The sequence below is a fragment of the Phalangium opilio genome, unplaced genomic scaffold, assembly GCF_054372755.1.
Source record: "Phalangium opilio isolate 3A_F unplaced genomic scaffold, DU_Popi_V2 ptg000042l_1, whole genome shotgun sequence".
Taxonomy (NCBI): domain Eukaryota; kingdom Metazoa; phylum Arthropoda; class Arachnida; order Opiliones; family Phalangiidae; genus Phalangium; species Phalangium opilio.
In genome coordinates this window covers 10,163,905-10,181,127 of record NW_028324166.1, presented here as the reverse complement: position 1 = coordinate 10,181,127, position 17,223 = coordinate 10,163,905, and the positions used below count along the sequence as shown (strand labels likewise).

At 38.1% G+C, this 17,223-nt stretch overlaps 2 protein-coding genes and 1 long non-coding RNA gene across 3 annotated transcripts in view; 2 read left to right on the top strand and 1 right to left on the bottom strand.

The window, feature by feature from the left end:
* Positions 1-17,223, bottom strand: part of LOC149679081 (uncharacterized) — a 32,857-nt gene that overhangs the window by 1,866 nt on the left and 13,768 nt on the right. Inside the window, exons 3-5 of the mRNA XM_089836891.1 lie at positions 6,286-6,392; positions 5,345-5,454; positions 5,240-5,264 (exon numbers count right to left, since the gene is read on the bottom strand). Of these exons, the coding sequence (XP_089693017.1) occupies positions 5,240-5,264; positions 5,345-5,454; positions 6,286-6,327 (177 nt within the window). The 5' untranslated portion in view covers positions 6,328-6,392. The remainder of the gene's footprint in view (positions 1-5,239; positions 5,265-5,344; positions 5,455-6,285; positions 6,393-17,223) is intronic.
* Positions 12,345-14,387, top strand: LOC149679083 (uncharacterized). The gene is made up of 3 exons (XR_016366213.1): positions 12,345-13,814; positions 13,910-14,025; positions 14,098-14,387. It is a non-coding gene; the product is annotated as an uncharacterized LOC149679083 (long non-coding RNA).
* LOC149679082 (multidrug resistance-associated protein 1-like) lies at positions 14,405-17,216 on the top strand. Its single transcript, XM_089836889.1, has 4 exons — positions 14,405-16,474; positions 16,569-16,745; positions 16,882-16,995; positions 17,058-17,216. Exons 1-4 carry the CDS (start codon positions 16,430-16,432, stop codon positions 17,214-17,216), a joined length of 495 nt encoding a protein of 164 aa, XP_089693015.1. The 5' UTR covers positions 14,405-16,429.

Here is a 17,223-nt window from a genome sequence, read left to right as displayed (position 1 = left end):
TACACGCTAGAGACAATGAGACCAAACACATTAGAGGGATAGCTGACAATAATAAAATCCAGACTGTGATAGAGCGATATTGTTTGTGGAACAGGTGGGAACAAAGAGAAATATACCAAGAGGAGCAAAAAGTCTAGCCTTCCACAGGGCTTTTGAAAAGCCCGGCCACGGTTTTCGAGTAACTAGATCCGGTTTTTGTTTAGTGGCTAAGCCGCGACGCCTTTTATTGGTTAAATTATGTCGGCTGCTTATTTTTGGTGGTGGCAAAGGGTTGATCTCTGGTTTGACCGTTGACGTACAAAAGGTAATTTTTAAGTGGACGACACGGTCGCGTGAACAACCGGAACTTGTTTCTCAAAATCAGTCCCGGTCCCTATTTACAAAGTTACCACTCCTCTTGGTATATTCTCTTTGGTGGGAAGTAGCAGTGCGCACAAATCGAAAGGAGAGTCAAAGATAGAAGGGGAAGGCAAACCATAACGGCTGGCTACCATGGCTCTCCCGCGCACCTACCTCGGCGCTGCTCGGATGACTTTGTAAAAAAAGGCATTAGGTATTCTGGGCCTGAATTTCGGGATATTTTGTACATTAGATTCAGTAAGCTACACTTGTACAATTGGGTCAAGCGAAGCCAACCAAGTTGCTTGAGAGTCCCTGTGGCTGATGTGCGTTTACTCTTTTTTGCGACAAATCTGCTGCCGTTGTTGTGTGCCACCTGCAATCTTTTTAGATATTTTGCGCTGGAGCTATTGTAGAAAATGTCGCCGTATCGGAAGATGGGCTGGATTAGAGCTTCATATAGTAGACTCAGAACGTCCGTGTCCAAAGAGTCGTAGAGAGGTCTTAGTACCCCCATTCGAGCATTGGTTTTCTTTATCAGATGATCGATATGAATCCTCCACGATAAGGTATCATCTAGAAGGACTCCAAGGTACTTAAACGATGAAACTCTTTTGATAGAAGTATTGGGCAGGTAAGTAAAAGACTCAGGATCCAAGGATTTTCCGTTATGGCAGAAAATCATAAATTCTGTCTTATCTTCATTGAGAATTAATTTCCTGGCATTGATAGTGCCTCTCAGAATAGTTGCTTCCGAACTCATGATTGCCATGAGGTCATCAAGGTTAGCGGAAGAGTTTATGAGAGCGACATCATCAGCGTACTCTTTAGAAATGCTTGTTAACAGGAATTCGTGTACGTCACTTGTATACGTATTAAAGAGCGTTGGACCTAGGATGCTCCCTTGGGGGACACCCTTGACCACTTTTAGAGGTGGGGATGTTATACCATTAATAGCAGATACTTGTGTCCTATTTAATAGATAAGAGCGAAACCAGCCCAGTGATGCTGTGGTTAGGTTTTTTGTCTGTAGAATACTTAATAAGATCTCGTGGTCAACGGTGTCGAAAGCCTTGCTGAGATCTGCAAAAAGAACGCCGACATAGTGTCCTTGGCTCAGACGAGTAATAATAGTTTCGAGTAGGAAGAAAATGCTTGTCGTTGTTGAGTGTCCAGAACGAAAACCTGATTGCAGTTTATATAAATGATCATTTTTGGCATAAAACTCATTTAGTTGACTCAGTGCAAAGTGTTCCAGTGGTTTAGAAAGGCCAGGGAGAATCGACACTGGTCTGTAATTGGCCATGACCGTTTTGTCGCCTTTCTTGTAAATTGGAACCACCTTGGCTTCCTTCCATGCAGCTGGGTATCGACTTGTTAAGAAGGAGATGTTTATTATTTTTGCTACAAAAGGCGAGATTAGGCCTGCCAGAGGCTTAATGAGCTTTATCGGTATAAAGTCTAGACCGGTGGCTTTATTCGAGGATAAATTCTTCAGATACCGGAAAACACTGATCTCGTCAACTTCCTGGAAGTTGAACATGGCGTTATCCGTAGCTTGCTTTGATTCTCGAGGAATAAAGGTGTTTGAAAACAGTGTTTCAGAGGTGGTTAAAAATTCGTTGAAATTTGAGGCTATTTCCAGGCTATCGGTAACGGTTTTTCCTTTAGATTTAATAGCATTGATGGATTTCTTCTTGGCATTCAGAAATGGCTTAAGGACGCGCCAAGCCTGGCTGGTTCTTTCCGTCCCTAATTTTATATTTTTATGAAAATAGTTCCGTCTCTCGGACCTTAACATGTCGGTCGCTGTGTTTCTGTACATTCTATAGAGATCATCGAAGGATCTAAGGCCGAATTTCCGACTTTTCCGATGGTATACGTCACGAAAGTGCATGGTATGCTTTACCTCTGGTGTAAGCCACGGAGGATCGTTGGTGCTGATTCTTCTAGTGACCAGAGGAGCGTGTTTATTTAGAGTGCTGATTATAGTGGAGCGAAGAATCTCAACTCCGGTATCAACATCGTTAAAAGTGGATAGTTCAATATCAAGTCTATTTTTAACATCTTTGATAAACGAGTCCGAATTCATCAGCCTGTAGCTTCTAACCTTTGTAAGTGTTTTCTGGACCTTTGGGCATTTTCGTTTGTGGACGCATAGAATCATGTCATGGTCTGAGATTCCAAGAGGGATGTTTGTTGCCAAGGAGATACGGGTCACGTCGTTTGAATAGATATGGTCTATTAAGGTACTTGAGGTTAGCGTTACTCTCGTTGGTTTCTTAATCATTTGCTCAAAGCCGAAGGTAGCCGATTTTAGACTCTGGATATTGGCATTAGCAGGGGCAAGCAGGTTTGTATTGAAGTCGCCCAGAATTATTATTTCGCGATTGTGCTTGTCAGCATTCAGAGATTCAACTTGGGCTTTAAGATCTTCGAAGCAGTTGCCATAATTCCCGTTAGGGGGGAGGTAGCATATACCGATAACTAAGCGTTTACAGTTCTTCTCAGGAATTGCAAACCATGCGGATTCTAGGTGGGAATCGACCGTATCCGATCCTGTATTCGTGGTTAACGGGATAGTTATTATTTCTTCCCGAGTGTATATACAAATACCGCCCCCCTGTTTTTGTCGTTTTCTGTCCAGTCTTTGACAGGCATATCCAGGAATTTCTATAGTGGAGTCCGGGGTACGATCTGTCAACCATGTCTCTGTAAGGCCGAGAATGTCTATTGAGTATTTCCCTAGGATGTACTGAACATCGGTAATGTGGCGAGGAAGGCTTCGAATATTTAAATGAGCCACTTTAAGGCCTTTTGGGAAGATAGATTCCAGGCTGTTCGTTAGTCAAGCCGAATGATTTTGAGTCGTTGGGAATCTTCCACCAGTATTTTTCCCTGCGGCTTTATGTAAACGGGAAATGAACCTTGCTACTCCAATTGGTTTTGGCCAGTTTAGTAGGTCCAAGATTATATGATCGTATTTCCTATTGCTTTCAAAGTAGAAGGTACTATACCTTGATGGATTTGTTTCGTTGAGCGGTTTTATGTCAAGACCCTCCACTCCGAGGTCCGTCAAATGGTTCCTTAGGTCGTCCTCTGTCTGGGATTTGTGACATCTAGATATAACAAATTTCGAATTTGGCGCGAAAGAAAGTTCAATGGCAGAAGGGTGGTCATTCGTACCCCAGGTCTTCTTTTTGTCGGTAGACCCTAGCCTCATACACGATACCCCAGCAGGCCATAGTTGAGGATCACTTATGGTCGGGGTGCTAGATGGGTAGCTAAGTATAAAGGCCTTCATCGTTGCATCAATACTTCTTAACTCCGATTTTGGCTTGGCAAAGGCTAGTGGGCGGGATTTATACATGCACGTATAAATCCCGCCCACAAATGCCTCTAGCTTTCCCAAGCCAAAACTGGAGTTCGTAAGGAAAGTCAACCTGTAGGGGATCCACTGGAACCACGCTATGCTTTAAGTTCGAGTGATACTGGTAAAATATTTTAAGCTGAAACTGGACAGTAACTGGTAACATAACTATTAGTTTTATCATTTATAATAAATAATCTTTAGTTATCGCTTCATATATTTTTGCCTTAATTGTTTCTGGTTGTATTTTAATTATTTTTTATGGCACAAAATTGATTTTTCCCCATTCATAATTAAGCCGGATATTTTAGGTGGATCTTTTTAAGTGGATTAATCCGGATTAAACCAGGTGGTTTAAACCGGACTGGATAGGTAGTTGCCAACCCTGCTCTTAACTGACTCAAAAATAACTAACTTAACATGCGGCAGATTTAGTGTGTATAAGCAAAGATAATAATCCAAATGGAGTAGAAGACGTAGCATTATTTAGTAACCCTGAGTTTTAGGGTTCTCATAAGTTGTTCCCGTCTGTATCGTGAGCGCGTCTTGAGCATCGTCTGTTTAGTAATCTGCTTAAGCAGGCTTGATTTAAATATTCCATTATATTTTCCTCATAGTATGATCACTTGGTAAAGTTTCAATACAAAATTCAGAGGCAATTCATACTAAAACATTTCTTTGTTATCTTGTTCTTTTCACTATTTTCTAAAGCATATTTGTTTTGGTGACCCCTAAGACTCAGTTCTACAATGATTTCAATCATTACGCAGATGACATATTCAATCAAATTTGAGATAAAGTGAATAAGTCTATCACTAGAGACCAACTAGATGTAGTTCCCTAAAATAAGAAGGCCCCTTTTTAAACAGCCTTATGATCCTCGTAGTATAATCATGGTGTCAGCTTGATATAAATAGGCGATATATTCAAAATTTAACTCTTAAAAGGGATTTCAAAATAAAAGTCAGAGTTGGATTCTGACCGTTGTAATCGGAAGGTTATGAAACTGCTTTGGGTCCTTTCAACGAAAGCTAAAAATTGTCAAAAGAGCAATTTTATTCGATTTGTAAAATAGGCTTAAATAGCATGAAAATCACAAATAAAACTTAACAAAACCTTTTGGAACCAAATAAAACTGTCACCTGAGCGATTTATTTCGTGTTTAAAGCGCGTGCTGCGAGTTCTCTTTGCTAGTCCAAAAACTGGCACTTTTAATAAGTCGCGTGAGGTGACAGTTGTAAGTGGTTTCAAGTTTTGACTGCGATTTCTATCTCAAAAATGAGTTTTAGGCTTAGCATCTGAAATTTGAAACTTCTAGTAACGAAAAGGCGTTGGTAAGTTTTATTATCGATTTCGATGTTATTTTATCAACATAAATCGATCAAAAATAATTTTCAGATATGTATTGCTCTTTCAAAGGTAAGCAGCAGTAAGCTAGATTTATTTAATAGTCTTTGGGCAATTTGCTTTGCCTGAAAGTTCGAAGGGAATTTTAGGCGACCCAGGGTTAATATAAAGTTAAACACTTACGCTATGCACCACTTGAAATGTTACTCTAAAATCACAAAAAAATTTAATTTAAACACATCTCGCGAGTTTCTTATCGACGTCTGGATAATGCTAAAAGTAACTTACTTCAAGTATTTTCGAATGGCAATCAAGATATCGGCGATAACACCTTGGTAATCGTCGACTTGCGCTTCCTTCCTTTTTTTCCCATTCTTGAGGTAAATTAGCGGATAAAACTATATATTCAAGTAAGCAATTAATGAAATAGATCGTGCCAGGATTCCTTGAAATCATGGTTAAAAACTTTAGCTAAAGATAATGAAAACGTAATGAGTCCATTCTCATGGACAGTATAATTAAATTGGAAATAATTCTGGAACCCAATAATGTATTCAAAATACATAAGATTATCAAAACGAGGTAATGCTGGAAGATAATTTTTTATAGAATATATATTTTGGGAATTTTCTGGTGCCCTTTACTGTTTACCTTCATATATAATTGTCCCTAAAATATCAACCTTTGACCTTGTAAGCTCAATATAGAGCTGGAAATGGATTTTAACTTGGCACTGCACCTATGACGGAGGCCGTAATAGTTTCCTACAGACGCACGAGTTCAAAATATCAGATTCGACGTTAATATTGTATCCTGAATAGAGTGTTGTACTGGCTAACATAACAGATGCACTGAGCATGGGCCAAGAATGCACTGAGCCTTATTTCAGTTACGCACCATGAATATGTGTCCCTTAACTCACGAGTTAGGCTTCCGGCATCTAAGACGCCTCGTGTCTGACAGCCTTTGGAATACGTGGTTTGTTTTTATGTACCGTACGTTTAAAGGGAATGTTTTAGTGCTTTGGTTGACTTGCTAAAGGTTGGGTTCGCGAACCACAACCCATAAAGCCTATTAAGAACGTCCTATTCTAAACCTGTAACTTTTTTGTCATTATAATTATCCCTTATTTTAACATCGTTTTATTGAAATTGAGAGTTATTACAAAGGTTAGATACTTAAATAAGCAACGTCATGTAGATACGTTCATTTGTGTTGACGGTACTTACCGTTTGGGATAGTAAGATTCGAATAGTTTTATTCTGCTCCATATTAGCATAGAATCAAATCGATCCTTCTATGGGGCTTCGAATCTCAATTTAAATCAAAGCAAACCCTACGAAATAAATGTAATCCAATATTAGACAGATCATATACAATGTGGAACAGATCAGAAAAACAAATATTTGGAATAAAATGTTCATGCATTGCCGCAGGATCAAATCGGTATGATAAATGTCAAACCTATGACACTGATTTTAGTGTTAAAACTGAGAATGGCTGATCTAATTTCATGAGTAGTAATTTATTATCTCACTGGATATCGACGTTTTACAGCACATACAGTTAATAAAGAAGTTGGGTAAAAACCAAAATATTACCTCTCCGAGTCAAGTGGAATATTAGCTCCCCATAAATTGAAAATTCGGAAAATAAGATCCGTTTTCTTTTTGATTTGGCATAGGTCTGACATTTTTCATACCAATTTTTTTCCGTCATCAGTTTTGCGACATTGTATTCCAAATAAGTGTTCATCTAATCTGTTCTATATGACATTTTTAGCTTGATCCGAACGTTCTGGAACAGCGTTTGATAAACAAACACAATCAAAATGGGGCAGAAATTTATGAGGCCAAATAATATTTAATCCAAATGGTTTTAAATGCAGGTGAGTGAAATCGTTCCTTTTGAAATGAAATCAAATTTATGTAACGTAATAATTGTTCCAGTAAAATTAAGTTGAAAGTATCTTGATCTCACTGCTTTAATAAAATCTCACTGCTACACATGTTCTTTGGGGTATACAAGCCAATAACCATACTAATCTGTAGATTTAAAATAAACGTAATAACAGGAGTATATTATAACCCCCCTTCTTCTTATCTACTTATGGTAATAATTAATATTCGAATATATTGTGTTAAAAGTGCTATAAGTTGGATTAAGTTATGTTTCGAAAGCATAGCCCAAAATAAAATATTAAAATATTACGTACTCAAAGTAAAATTTTACCAAATATTTTGTTGGCTGCAGCATGCAAACGACAGAGTGAACTTTATGAAACTCATACAAATCTTGCGAATTAGCCAAAAACTTGAGATAAACAAAAGAAAATCGAAGCAATGAAAGCCTTTGATTGGCTAGTTAAGCGTGGAAACCATTACGTAATAAAATGCATTAACACCTTTCAGAAAGCCTAGCCGTTTCGGAGTTTTATCGATCCGATATTAGCCAATATATGCGTTGCCATAAGGACATCATCTCTCTAAGGGCCCAAGCGCATCTTTTAGCAAAAACATCTAGTTCTGCTAGATGTGACGTAGATTTTGTATAGGGGCTCCTTCCGAATTTTTCGTGAAATTCGCGGGAGAGAAAAATAATTTTCAAAATCAGCCACGACCGGTATCCTAAGCCGGTCGTGGTCTAGACGCGAGCTCTGAGATAACGCTCCCAAGCGGTTGGGAATCAAACTAAAACAGGCGGGGAGGCGAGAGACGAAGGACTGAGGGGAAAAAATAAGTAAGAGAATTTCCAGAACCCCCCCCCCCCCCAGCTCTCTCAGACACAAGAAGTAAATTCGCGCTTAGTAAAGATCACGAAGAGTTGTCGTGAGAAATCTTTGAAGGAGGGAAAAATGTTCAATGCCGGGTTACTCTGCAGCGAATGCGCTCGGCCTCTGTTTAGGCTATACAATTAATATACCACTTGAGATGAGACGGATGGCTGACCAAATCGGACATACATACATTTCAACCGTAACATAGAATCTTGGGCCCTTAGAGAGAGATGATGTCCTTATGGCGTTGCTGAAGCTACGGTGAGTTACTTAGTGACTTTTACTCAGTTGATGTTGAGATAGCAGCTTACATTATTTGTAGTTTCAGGCTTTGATATACAAGATGGTTTATATCAAAAAACGCAAAACTTTGTAGTAGCTCAATCGTAAAAAATATTGACAAGAATATTGCACGCGAAAGGATGTAGGAAATAATTTTCGTGTTACACGTGCAATGTTAATTTCATGTTTCTCCATAATTCTTATGGCGTTTTTTGATCTAAACCACGTTGTGTAATACATTACTTCCTTTTACTCATTATTTGCACAAGAAAAAGTATTGAAGCTCGAACTTATGACCTGGAAGGAAAAACCGGAGCCTCCGAGATATCTAGGCCCGTGCCTATCGCGAAGCGAGAACTTTTTATTAACTAATTTATTTCGCCGTGTTTTCTCACTTGGGGGCTCTTTTAGTAGGTATCGTAAAATAAAATAAGTTCAGCCCGGGTCGCTCACGTATTAGAAAGACAATCTACCATTGAGCCATAGAGACTTGATAGAAACCCCGAGTTTTTAAACTTTTTATCCTTAAGTTTTATCTCTAAAATGTCGGGCTGATGTGGGGTGAGGTACCTCTTAATCTGTGGGGTCGGATACTTTTGAATTTTTATCTGTAGGGCCGGATACTTATGAATTTGTATGTTTGGGGTTTTTAGCCACATCGTATCTTTGGGGCCGTATACTCCACCAGACTTCATTAATTAAAATGAAAGTGGCGAATTTAATTCTTAAATTAACTTGTTTCTTTGGGGTCGGATGCTTCTGAACTTGTTTCTTTGGGGTCGGATACTTCTGAACTTGTTTCTTTGGGGTCGGATTCTTCTGAACTTGTATCTTTGGGGTCGGATACTTCTGAGCTTGTTAGGGTAGGGCATCCAGGGGCTATTCACTCTGATTGTATGTACGGTAAGTCATTTAAGCATTGTAAAAGATAGCACTATTCACTCATTAGGGTAAGGTAGAGAGGGGTTATCCACTCATTAGGGTAGGGTATAGAGGGGCTATTCACTCGTACGATGTGGCTACTATTACGAGCCCTTGGGCCGTCTTGTTATTCTTTTCTAGAATGGCGGAAAATGGCCGGGGAATTTGGTCTAAGGCGGGGTGGATTGTACTCTTTTCTAGAATGAGGGGAAATGGCCCTTTTTTGTCTAAGGAGGGGGATTTTATTACTTTTCAATAATGGGGGATTATGACCGGGAGTTTCTGTCTTGAGGGTATTTAGTCCGTGTACCGTTTCAAAGTAAATTTAAGATTCGCAACTTCAAATCAACTTTTATTTGTGGTATCTACTGTACTAACAATGTTACGATAGACGTGGCAAGACAAAAGGCCAATATTTCATACCAACGAAATGAGAATACTGTATTCACTCATGACACATACAGTACGTTCAGAAATTGTACGTCACAGCAAAAGTTATTTCAAACATTTCTACAATGAATAAGTAAGTCTGGCTTCGATGGATTTCAAACTAGACTAGCTACCCGGCGTTGTTCGGGTGTTAAAAGGGACTTAAACCAGGTATTTGCCAACTATCAAATTCAAAATAACAATGCTTAACTAGGAGTTATTCCTAAAACTAAAACGTTGCGGGTCTAGAACAGGACGTTCCTAAGATGTTGAATAACTAGAGACTCGTAGACCCAGCCTCAGCTAAACCACTTTTGAAACCATACTCAAGTGTTAGTGGTCAATTTGGGTAACTAACCTGTACTATACCAACAAAAAACCACATTTTCAAATATTAGATCACAATTACTGAGGAAAATACCGACTTTGAACCATCACCTTACGGGTAAATATTTGACTTAAATGAACGTTCTGATTATTCGTGGGCAAGTTAAAAAAAAAGTTTTCCTGATAACAGCTACAACGGCCAAGTAATGTTTTAGGTGAAAGATTAAATACACTAAATTCAGAACATTTAAGTATCCCATTAAACTTAATGAAAAGTTAGCTGGAGTTTACTAATTCGTAATATGTACTGTACAAAAGAGATAGGAAGAAACGTCCTGTATGAGAGGTTCTAGGTATCTGGGTAAAAGTTTTCATTTTCACATTTTGTGGAACTTAGAGGGGTCTCAATTTTATAAATTTAAACAAATTGAAATATCTTGGGAAATGTTAAAGATACAAGGAAACTGAAGACACTTTCTTAATATGAATCGACGACCCCGCTGATAACGAAAATGGCATTAATTTTCTCCATTAACTAAATTTAAAAAGTTGAACATTTTCAGATTTGCGTGTTTTAGCGCGTGCTTGGACCTACGCCCTGAAATTGTGTCGCATTTTATAGGGAACTAAAATATGTATCTTACTTTCAGTTATCAATACTCTGTGGTCCTCGGTTTTAGAATTATTGAAAATTTTCTGAAAGGAAATCAACGGGCAAACACTTTTGAAAAAGAATGTACAGACTGGTGTCTTTGTAGGATAGACAAAAACAAAGACCAGAATATGGTGGTCTTAGAAGCCAGCAAGTACAGACTGGTAATTCAGCAGTATTAATAATAATGTGCCTTTTCCAAAACATTACTGTTATGTTAGGTTAGGTTTGGTTTGGTTAAGTTAGGTTAGTAATATTTTATACATCATTTAACAATGTTACGCCTTTTCCAAAATATTGACGTTTAGCTTCATTGACTTCTCCAATAATATGCCTTTTCCAAAACATTACTGTTATGTTAGGTTAGGTTTGGTTAAGTTAGGTTAGTAATATTTTATAAATCATTTAACAATGTTACGCCTTTTCCAAAATATTGATGTTTAGCTTCATTGACTTCTCAAATAATATGCCTTTTCCAAAACATTACTGTTATGTTAGGTTTGGTTTGGTTAGGAGGACGTCTCTTCCTCTTTGGAGCGGTTATACACTTCAAGTAAGTGTATCCCTTATGGAATGAAAAAAAAATAAATAAAACCATCAAATTCTACTCTATTTGAGTCTTTTTGGGTATGCAATATTGGGTTAATTGGAATAGGAGAACTGGGAATTGGGTTGAATGAGGTTTGGGTAAATGGGAATTGGGTGTTTTAAATTGGGTGAAATGAAGGGTAACATTAATTAGTACCCAAAAAGTTATAAATGCAATATGACCTTTAATTTTTCATGTATTTACGTACAAAATATAAAAAATATAATTAATTGGCTAAAACATTTTTATAAGAAAATAACTATAGAGGCTTTTTAGACCAAATTACTGCAATAATTTACCGCCAAATTCGGCTACATTGCGGTCAAATGGGTTTCGGTCGAATGGGCCAGGAGCAATTATTTTTAAAACAAATTAGATTCCTCTATCGCATTAGGTACTAGCACAAGTAGAATAATCTTAGACCAAGTTCCTATGTAAGATTTTTTGCCGTAGCCTCTGGTTCTGAAAGTTCTGTCGTTAAGCTGTTTAAAGTTCGCAACGGAGCTCGCGTGAATGGAGAGATAAAATTTCTAAAATATCGGCCACGACCGAGAACGAGCTTTTGAAGCAGCGCTCCACAGCGGTGGAGAGTGAAGTAAAACAGGCGGGGTTAATTTTTTTATCCGAGTAAGTTCAAGCATGGAGGGTTCATCCAAGTGCACGGTGTTTGAGTTTTTTATGGCAACGGTGTATCGTGTGGAGTGCAAACGTTTTTAAAGAAATCCGACGGAATTATATTTTTCTGGCGCGGAAATACTCTGAGTTTGTTTTGAGAGCCTTTTATCCATTTCTAAATTAATACATTTACACCCGATTCGTTATTCGTAACTTGCTCCGCCATAACGTAAACTCCGATCGTCTTATAAGATATCCGTCTCTCTATAGGCTGAGTAATGGCACGTTCCCATTATCCAACTTAAGTCAGCTGACTTGTCTGCCAGACTAGTCAGACTGGCAGGTCAGGTCGGTCTCAAATCAGGTCACCCGTTTACACTTCCTGACTTGTCAGGTTGATTTTTTGTGCTTACTCTAACTCACTACAAGCGGACCCAACCTCCAATCCAAAAATTGAAGTTTCATACATTTTTTAAGGGGGTGGATTTTTTTTAGTGAGACCCAGCTTTCCGCGGCTGATGTTAGTTGGCGCCGAGAAAAAATGTTAGTAGAGAAAAACTTTGGGTGTTCAACAACCATTTACTCTACAGTAAATACATTCGGCCTAGCCTTGGGATATCAAGTTTTAGGAACACTCGAGATGAGACGTTCGTTAGAGACAACCTGACACACAATACCCTCATTCCTAGGCTGGAAAGCTATGACCTTTTAGATCATCTGCTTTTGGTACTAGATATAAAACGCCGCGGCCAGCCATGAAGGCGGTTCTACATTTCTAGTGATAACGCTAACCCTCGGTGTTGCATGTGCCTACAACGAGTCCTTAATAAAAGACAACGATCAAACGTCTCTGCAATGATAAATGCGTAATAATTGCAGTTCCAAGTAATAATGGGGAAGCTTGTCAGTCTGATTTCCAGTACTCGATTACCTCTGGTTATTGCTGTCAAAGCGGAGCTGGATGAACTGAGATGGTAAGTCCCTGATCCTTGTATCTCTTTCGTTGAAGAAACAATTCATCTTAACGGACCCAACTATGGTGGTGGTGGAATCGACGTTGAGACAAGAGGGAAATGATATTGACGTACCCAAAATTGTGGATCAAGCAAAAGTTGTTCAGAGTACAACCGATGGAGACCAAATTGTAGGTGTTAACGGATCAGACGATAGTGAAACAAGGCGACCCAAGGGCTCGTAATAGTAGCCACATCGTACGAGTGAATAGCCCCTCTATACCCTACCCTAATGAGTGGATAACCCCTCTATACTTTACCCTAATGAGTGAATAGCGATATCTTTTACAATGCTTAAATAAATTACCGTGCATAAATCAGAGTGAATAGCCCCTCGATGCCCTACCCTAAACGGTGATAGAATTATTACCCGTATTAATTTACTTATGCCGTAATTGTAATATTACGGCGAATCGAAGAACAGGTAGTTTTAGTGATTATCCCCTCGATGAGTTTACAACATAGACTTATGCCGATGCACACTTATTGCTTCTTATATGGTCAGAAGAGTTTGAAAGAGAAAGAATTCGGTAAAACACCCAATAATTGTAATATCCCGGTGCCTTAAGACCATTCTAAAAAGAACGTCAGTAAATACTTGCTTTTGCTTTCAAAATTTCCCTCGATTTCTTTGAATGTTGAAAGAGGGGAGCGTGAAACTCTTATTGTCGACGGGTAAGAGGAATTTTTAAGGGAGGGTATATGGCTTAACCTAACTATCATAATTTCCTTCCTTTTAAAATACACGAACGAAAAATATCACCTCACCACAATTCTCTCCCATTCACTCTCCCTTCAATGACGATCGAAAAATTTTATACTGTCTAAGGCAGTTCTCTTTCACGACATCACCACCACCACCACCACCACCACCAACAGGCCAGGTCAAACTAAGACCCTCATCGTAGATGTTCATCATACGATGTGGCTAAAAAGAGACGATATAAATGGAGATGTTGAGGAACATAATAATGGCGATGAAGATAACGATAACCAAGCGAAAAATGTTGATGAACCCAAGATTGGGGTTCAAGGAAACGAAGAAGCAGAACTTGTAGAAAAAACTAGTGATGTTGCCAAAGTGGACAATGCTGTCAAAGATGTTGACGAACCGTACGGATCAGATTTGAAAACGACTGCGACAAAGGTATCACGTAAGTAGCAATTTTTTTTCTACAACAACGGATTTTTTAAAAAATTTTAAAACCGTCACGTTACAAATGAGAGGCAATAATTTTTGCAAAAGCAGGCACGACCGCGTGAATTTGCTAAAGGGTTGTGAATTGTGACTTCATTAGATATTGAAACTCAAAAAAAAAAAATCAAATCGATAATTTTAATTTTTCAAATTGAAAACAGTTGATGGTTTGTATTCCACTTTTAACGAAAAATCGTAGGCCCTTTATTTGATATATATTTTACACTAAATTTGAATAGGAAACCGTTGATGATACGTGAATGAACGAAGAAAATTGCTATTTTGGAAAGTGGAGCAAGAAATTGGGGAAGAACCAATTTCTGAAACCGGTAGAGATTCTCGTTCAGAACTCTAGTCGAGAAGAAAGCTACTTGATTGTCGAAATATAATTTGTCTGTCTTTCAAGTGGATATTTACTGAAAGTAAGAACCCTAATATGTCATTAAAGTTTAAGAAACAACCTAAAACCGTAGTACATTGCTCATTCTTACTTATCCGAGTGACGATGACGTCATGACGTCACGGAGAGGTATTATTATTGTGAGTGTATGTGTGTCTGTCAACGCGTTCGCAGTTGGCATATCGGAGCAAACGTGGTCGCAGAAACCAATTTCCAAAAAATTGTTAAAGAGGCATACGCTTGAATTCAAACGCCAGCAATAGCTATGTTTAAAATAATTTTAGAAAGTTTATTAAAACGATTTAACTTGAATTAAGGTTAATTAATGACGATTAAAATAATTAATATCAACTATGTTTAACTAACTATTTAAGAAAAATCTCTTAATTACGTCTCGACTCGGAGAGGGTTATTTTGGTTTCCCAACAATTAGTTTTTTGAACGTAGAACACTTGAGTTTACCCAGGGCTGTGGTACAGAGGATTTAACTTCCTCTACGCATTTCACAGTTTACTCCAAAAAATTTTAAACATATGGTTTTAACTTTTACAAGGAGCCTAGATGTCCTATGATATCCTATATTTTTCAGTTAGTCGAAGTTTTCGTGTAGTTAAGCATCAAATTCAGCTCTAACATTTGACTGGACGCTGAAATTACGGAGGTCGCTTCGCTCGTTCAGGGTTTATTGTATATGTATTGTATAAAGTTCCTCTTTTCAATGTAAAATCCAATTTGTTATTTTTTGTGATTTTTCTACACAGTTTAAGCCAAAATAATATTATCAAAAGTGGATGAGAAGAAAAGTATGAAAATGGCCAAAAGTCGCGAGTCATCTGAGTTTGGCCGTAGTTGACCGTTTTTTGGCGTAGCTATACTAGGCCTGTTCACTCCCTTAAAATAGGTCTTGTGTTAATTCGCGGTTACGCGGTTACCGTCGTCTGCTATTGTGTATGCTAAAACTTCCTCGATTTGTGTTTGTAGTCAGGACAGAGTAGCTGATAATGTTTTAAAAGGTATTTGGAGGTATAATATGGATTTAAGTAAGGTTATCGAAGGAATAGAAGAGCACATAAAACTAGATCCGTTTAAAACAAATCTCGGTAATTTAGCTATAGCGCGAGCAGCTTGCGTCGTATTTTGCGTGATCGAGTGGGCTATGGTTAAACCAACGAGCATAAATGTCTGAACTACTTTCAATCGCGAGTTTGCAAGTCCATCAGTCACTAGTAAACTAAATAGTTATTGGCGAAACTTTAATGTCCGCGTTTTTTAACACAGGCTCAATGGCCATAGTCATACTTTCCCTCTCATCCAGATTTGATATTATATATGAGCATTTTCATTCCTATGTTTTCCTATATTCTCCTGTAAAATCCTATGATTCCCGAAAAATTTGCTATTTTTCCTATAAACATAATATAAATTTTTGTTTGGGCTCCCTACTTTTATAGTAAACCATTATTTTTTGAGGCCTCATGGCTATTTTTTAGGAGATAGGTTATCTTGTCATACCTGAAATAACCATAATCCGCAGGATGCACATGACAGGGTCAACCGATGGATTATCGTAGATGTGATGTCACCAAAGGCCCTCACCGTCGAAAGGGCAAGAGCTAAGTCACCTTCGATAAGCCCAGTTGCTTTAATCCACGACTGATTATCTTCCCTTTGAGGTCCACCGCCCAGGATTTGGTTTTAGTAGAGCCATATATATACTCTTTACAGCCTAAACATGGTTATCTTCTTTGTAATTTGATATTTAGTGCTAACGTATCTATCGTTAAATTGAAACGAATTCTTCTATTCATTCAAGGATTAGATTATGTTCACAAGGATAAATTTTTAAAATAAATTTTACCCTTTAAGTTCAACAAATATAGTTTGAAATCAGCTATCCAAAGATTATCATATAATCTTCCCAAAGAATAAGGACAAAATGTACAGTTCATACGATTTTATCGCCTGAAGTCCGGAATTTTGTTATTCATATCCAATGTCGAAGATTTCGTTTTAAAATTCGTTTGCGTTATGCGAGCCAGAATCGTTCAAGGTCTTTTAAATAAAATTCAAAACATCACCATAACGGTTTACTGGAAAACATTGCAAGGATTAGATAGACGCCCAATCAACACCACAGCGACTAGTCTGTTAAACAGATTATTCATCTTGAAATGGGTTCCTTCATACTGGATGACTTTTTTAAATCACCATTTTGGGTATGCTACATGTTTATTACTTTATCAAGAATCTCATTATATTAACTGATGGCGTTTGCGTTTTAATTACGAACTCTGTAATCATATTCAATAGGACAGTAATTTGACATGGTACACGGATGATCCAGACTTGACTCCCTGTTTTCAAAAGACCGTCCTGGTCTGGGTGCCATGCGCGATACTCTGGTTCTTCCTCCCACTGGAAATGGCGTTGATCGCGAACTCGGAGCGGCGAAGCTATCGTTTTTCTCATCTTTCCATTACAAAAAGTGTAAGTCATTTTCCTAACGAGCACAAAGCATTACTGCTCATGCAATACACATTGTGCATCTGCCGTAGCAGGATGCGCGCGTCCTTGCCACTGTAATACTAAAGAAGTAGGTACAAATATTGATTTGTGTTTTCAGCTCTTGGTTTTGTCAATGGCTGCAATTAGCGTCTTGAAATTTAGTAAACAAATCTACTACGGCGATTTTCAAGCCTTGGACAATTTGGCGGTCGTTCTTCAATTTGGAACTTACGTAAAACAATTAAAAATAATTCATAACATTTTGATAAATTAAACTGAAGGCGCTTGTTGCAGGTCTTGGCTTTATTCCTCATAATTTATGGGAGAGGGGGTGGCACAGTGTTGTCCGGGATCCTGACAATGTTTTGGTTTCTCTTAACACTAACGCAAACTATCACACTGAGATCCACCATCATGGAATACAATTTGCAAGTAAGCCAAGGTTTATTTTAAGTTTTAT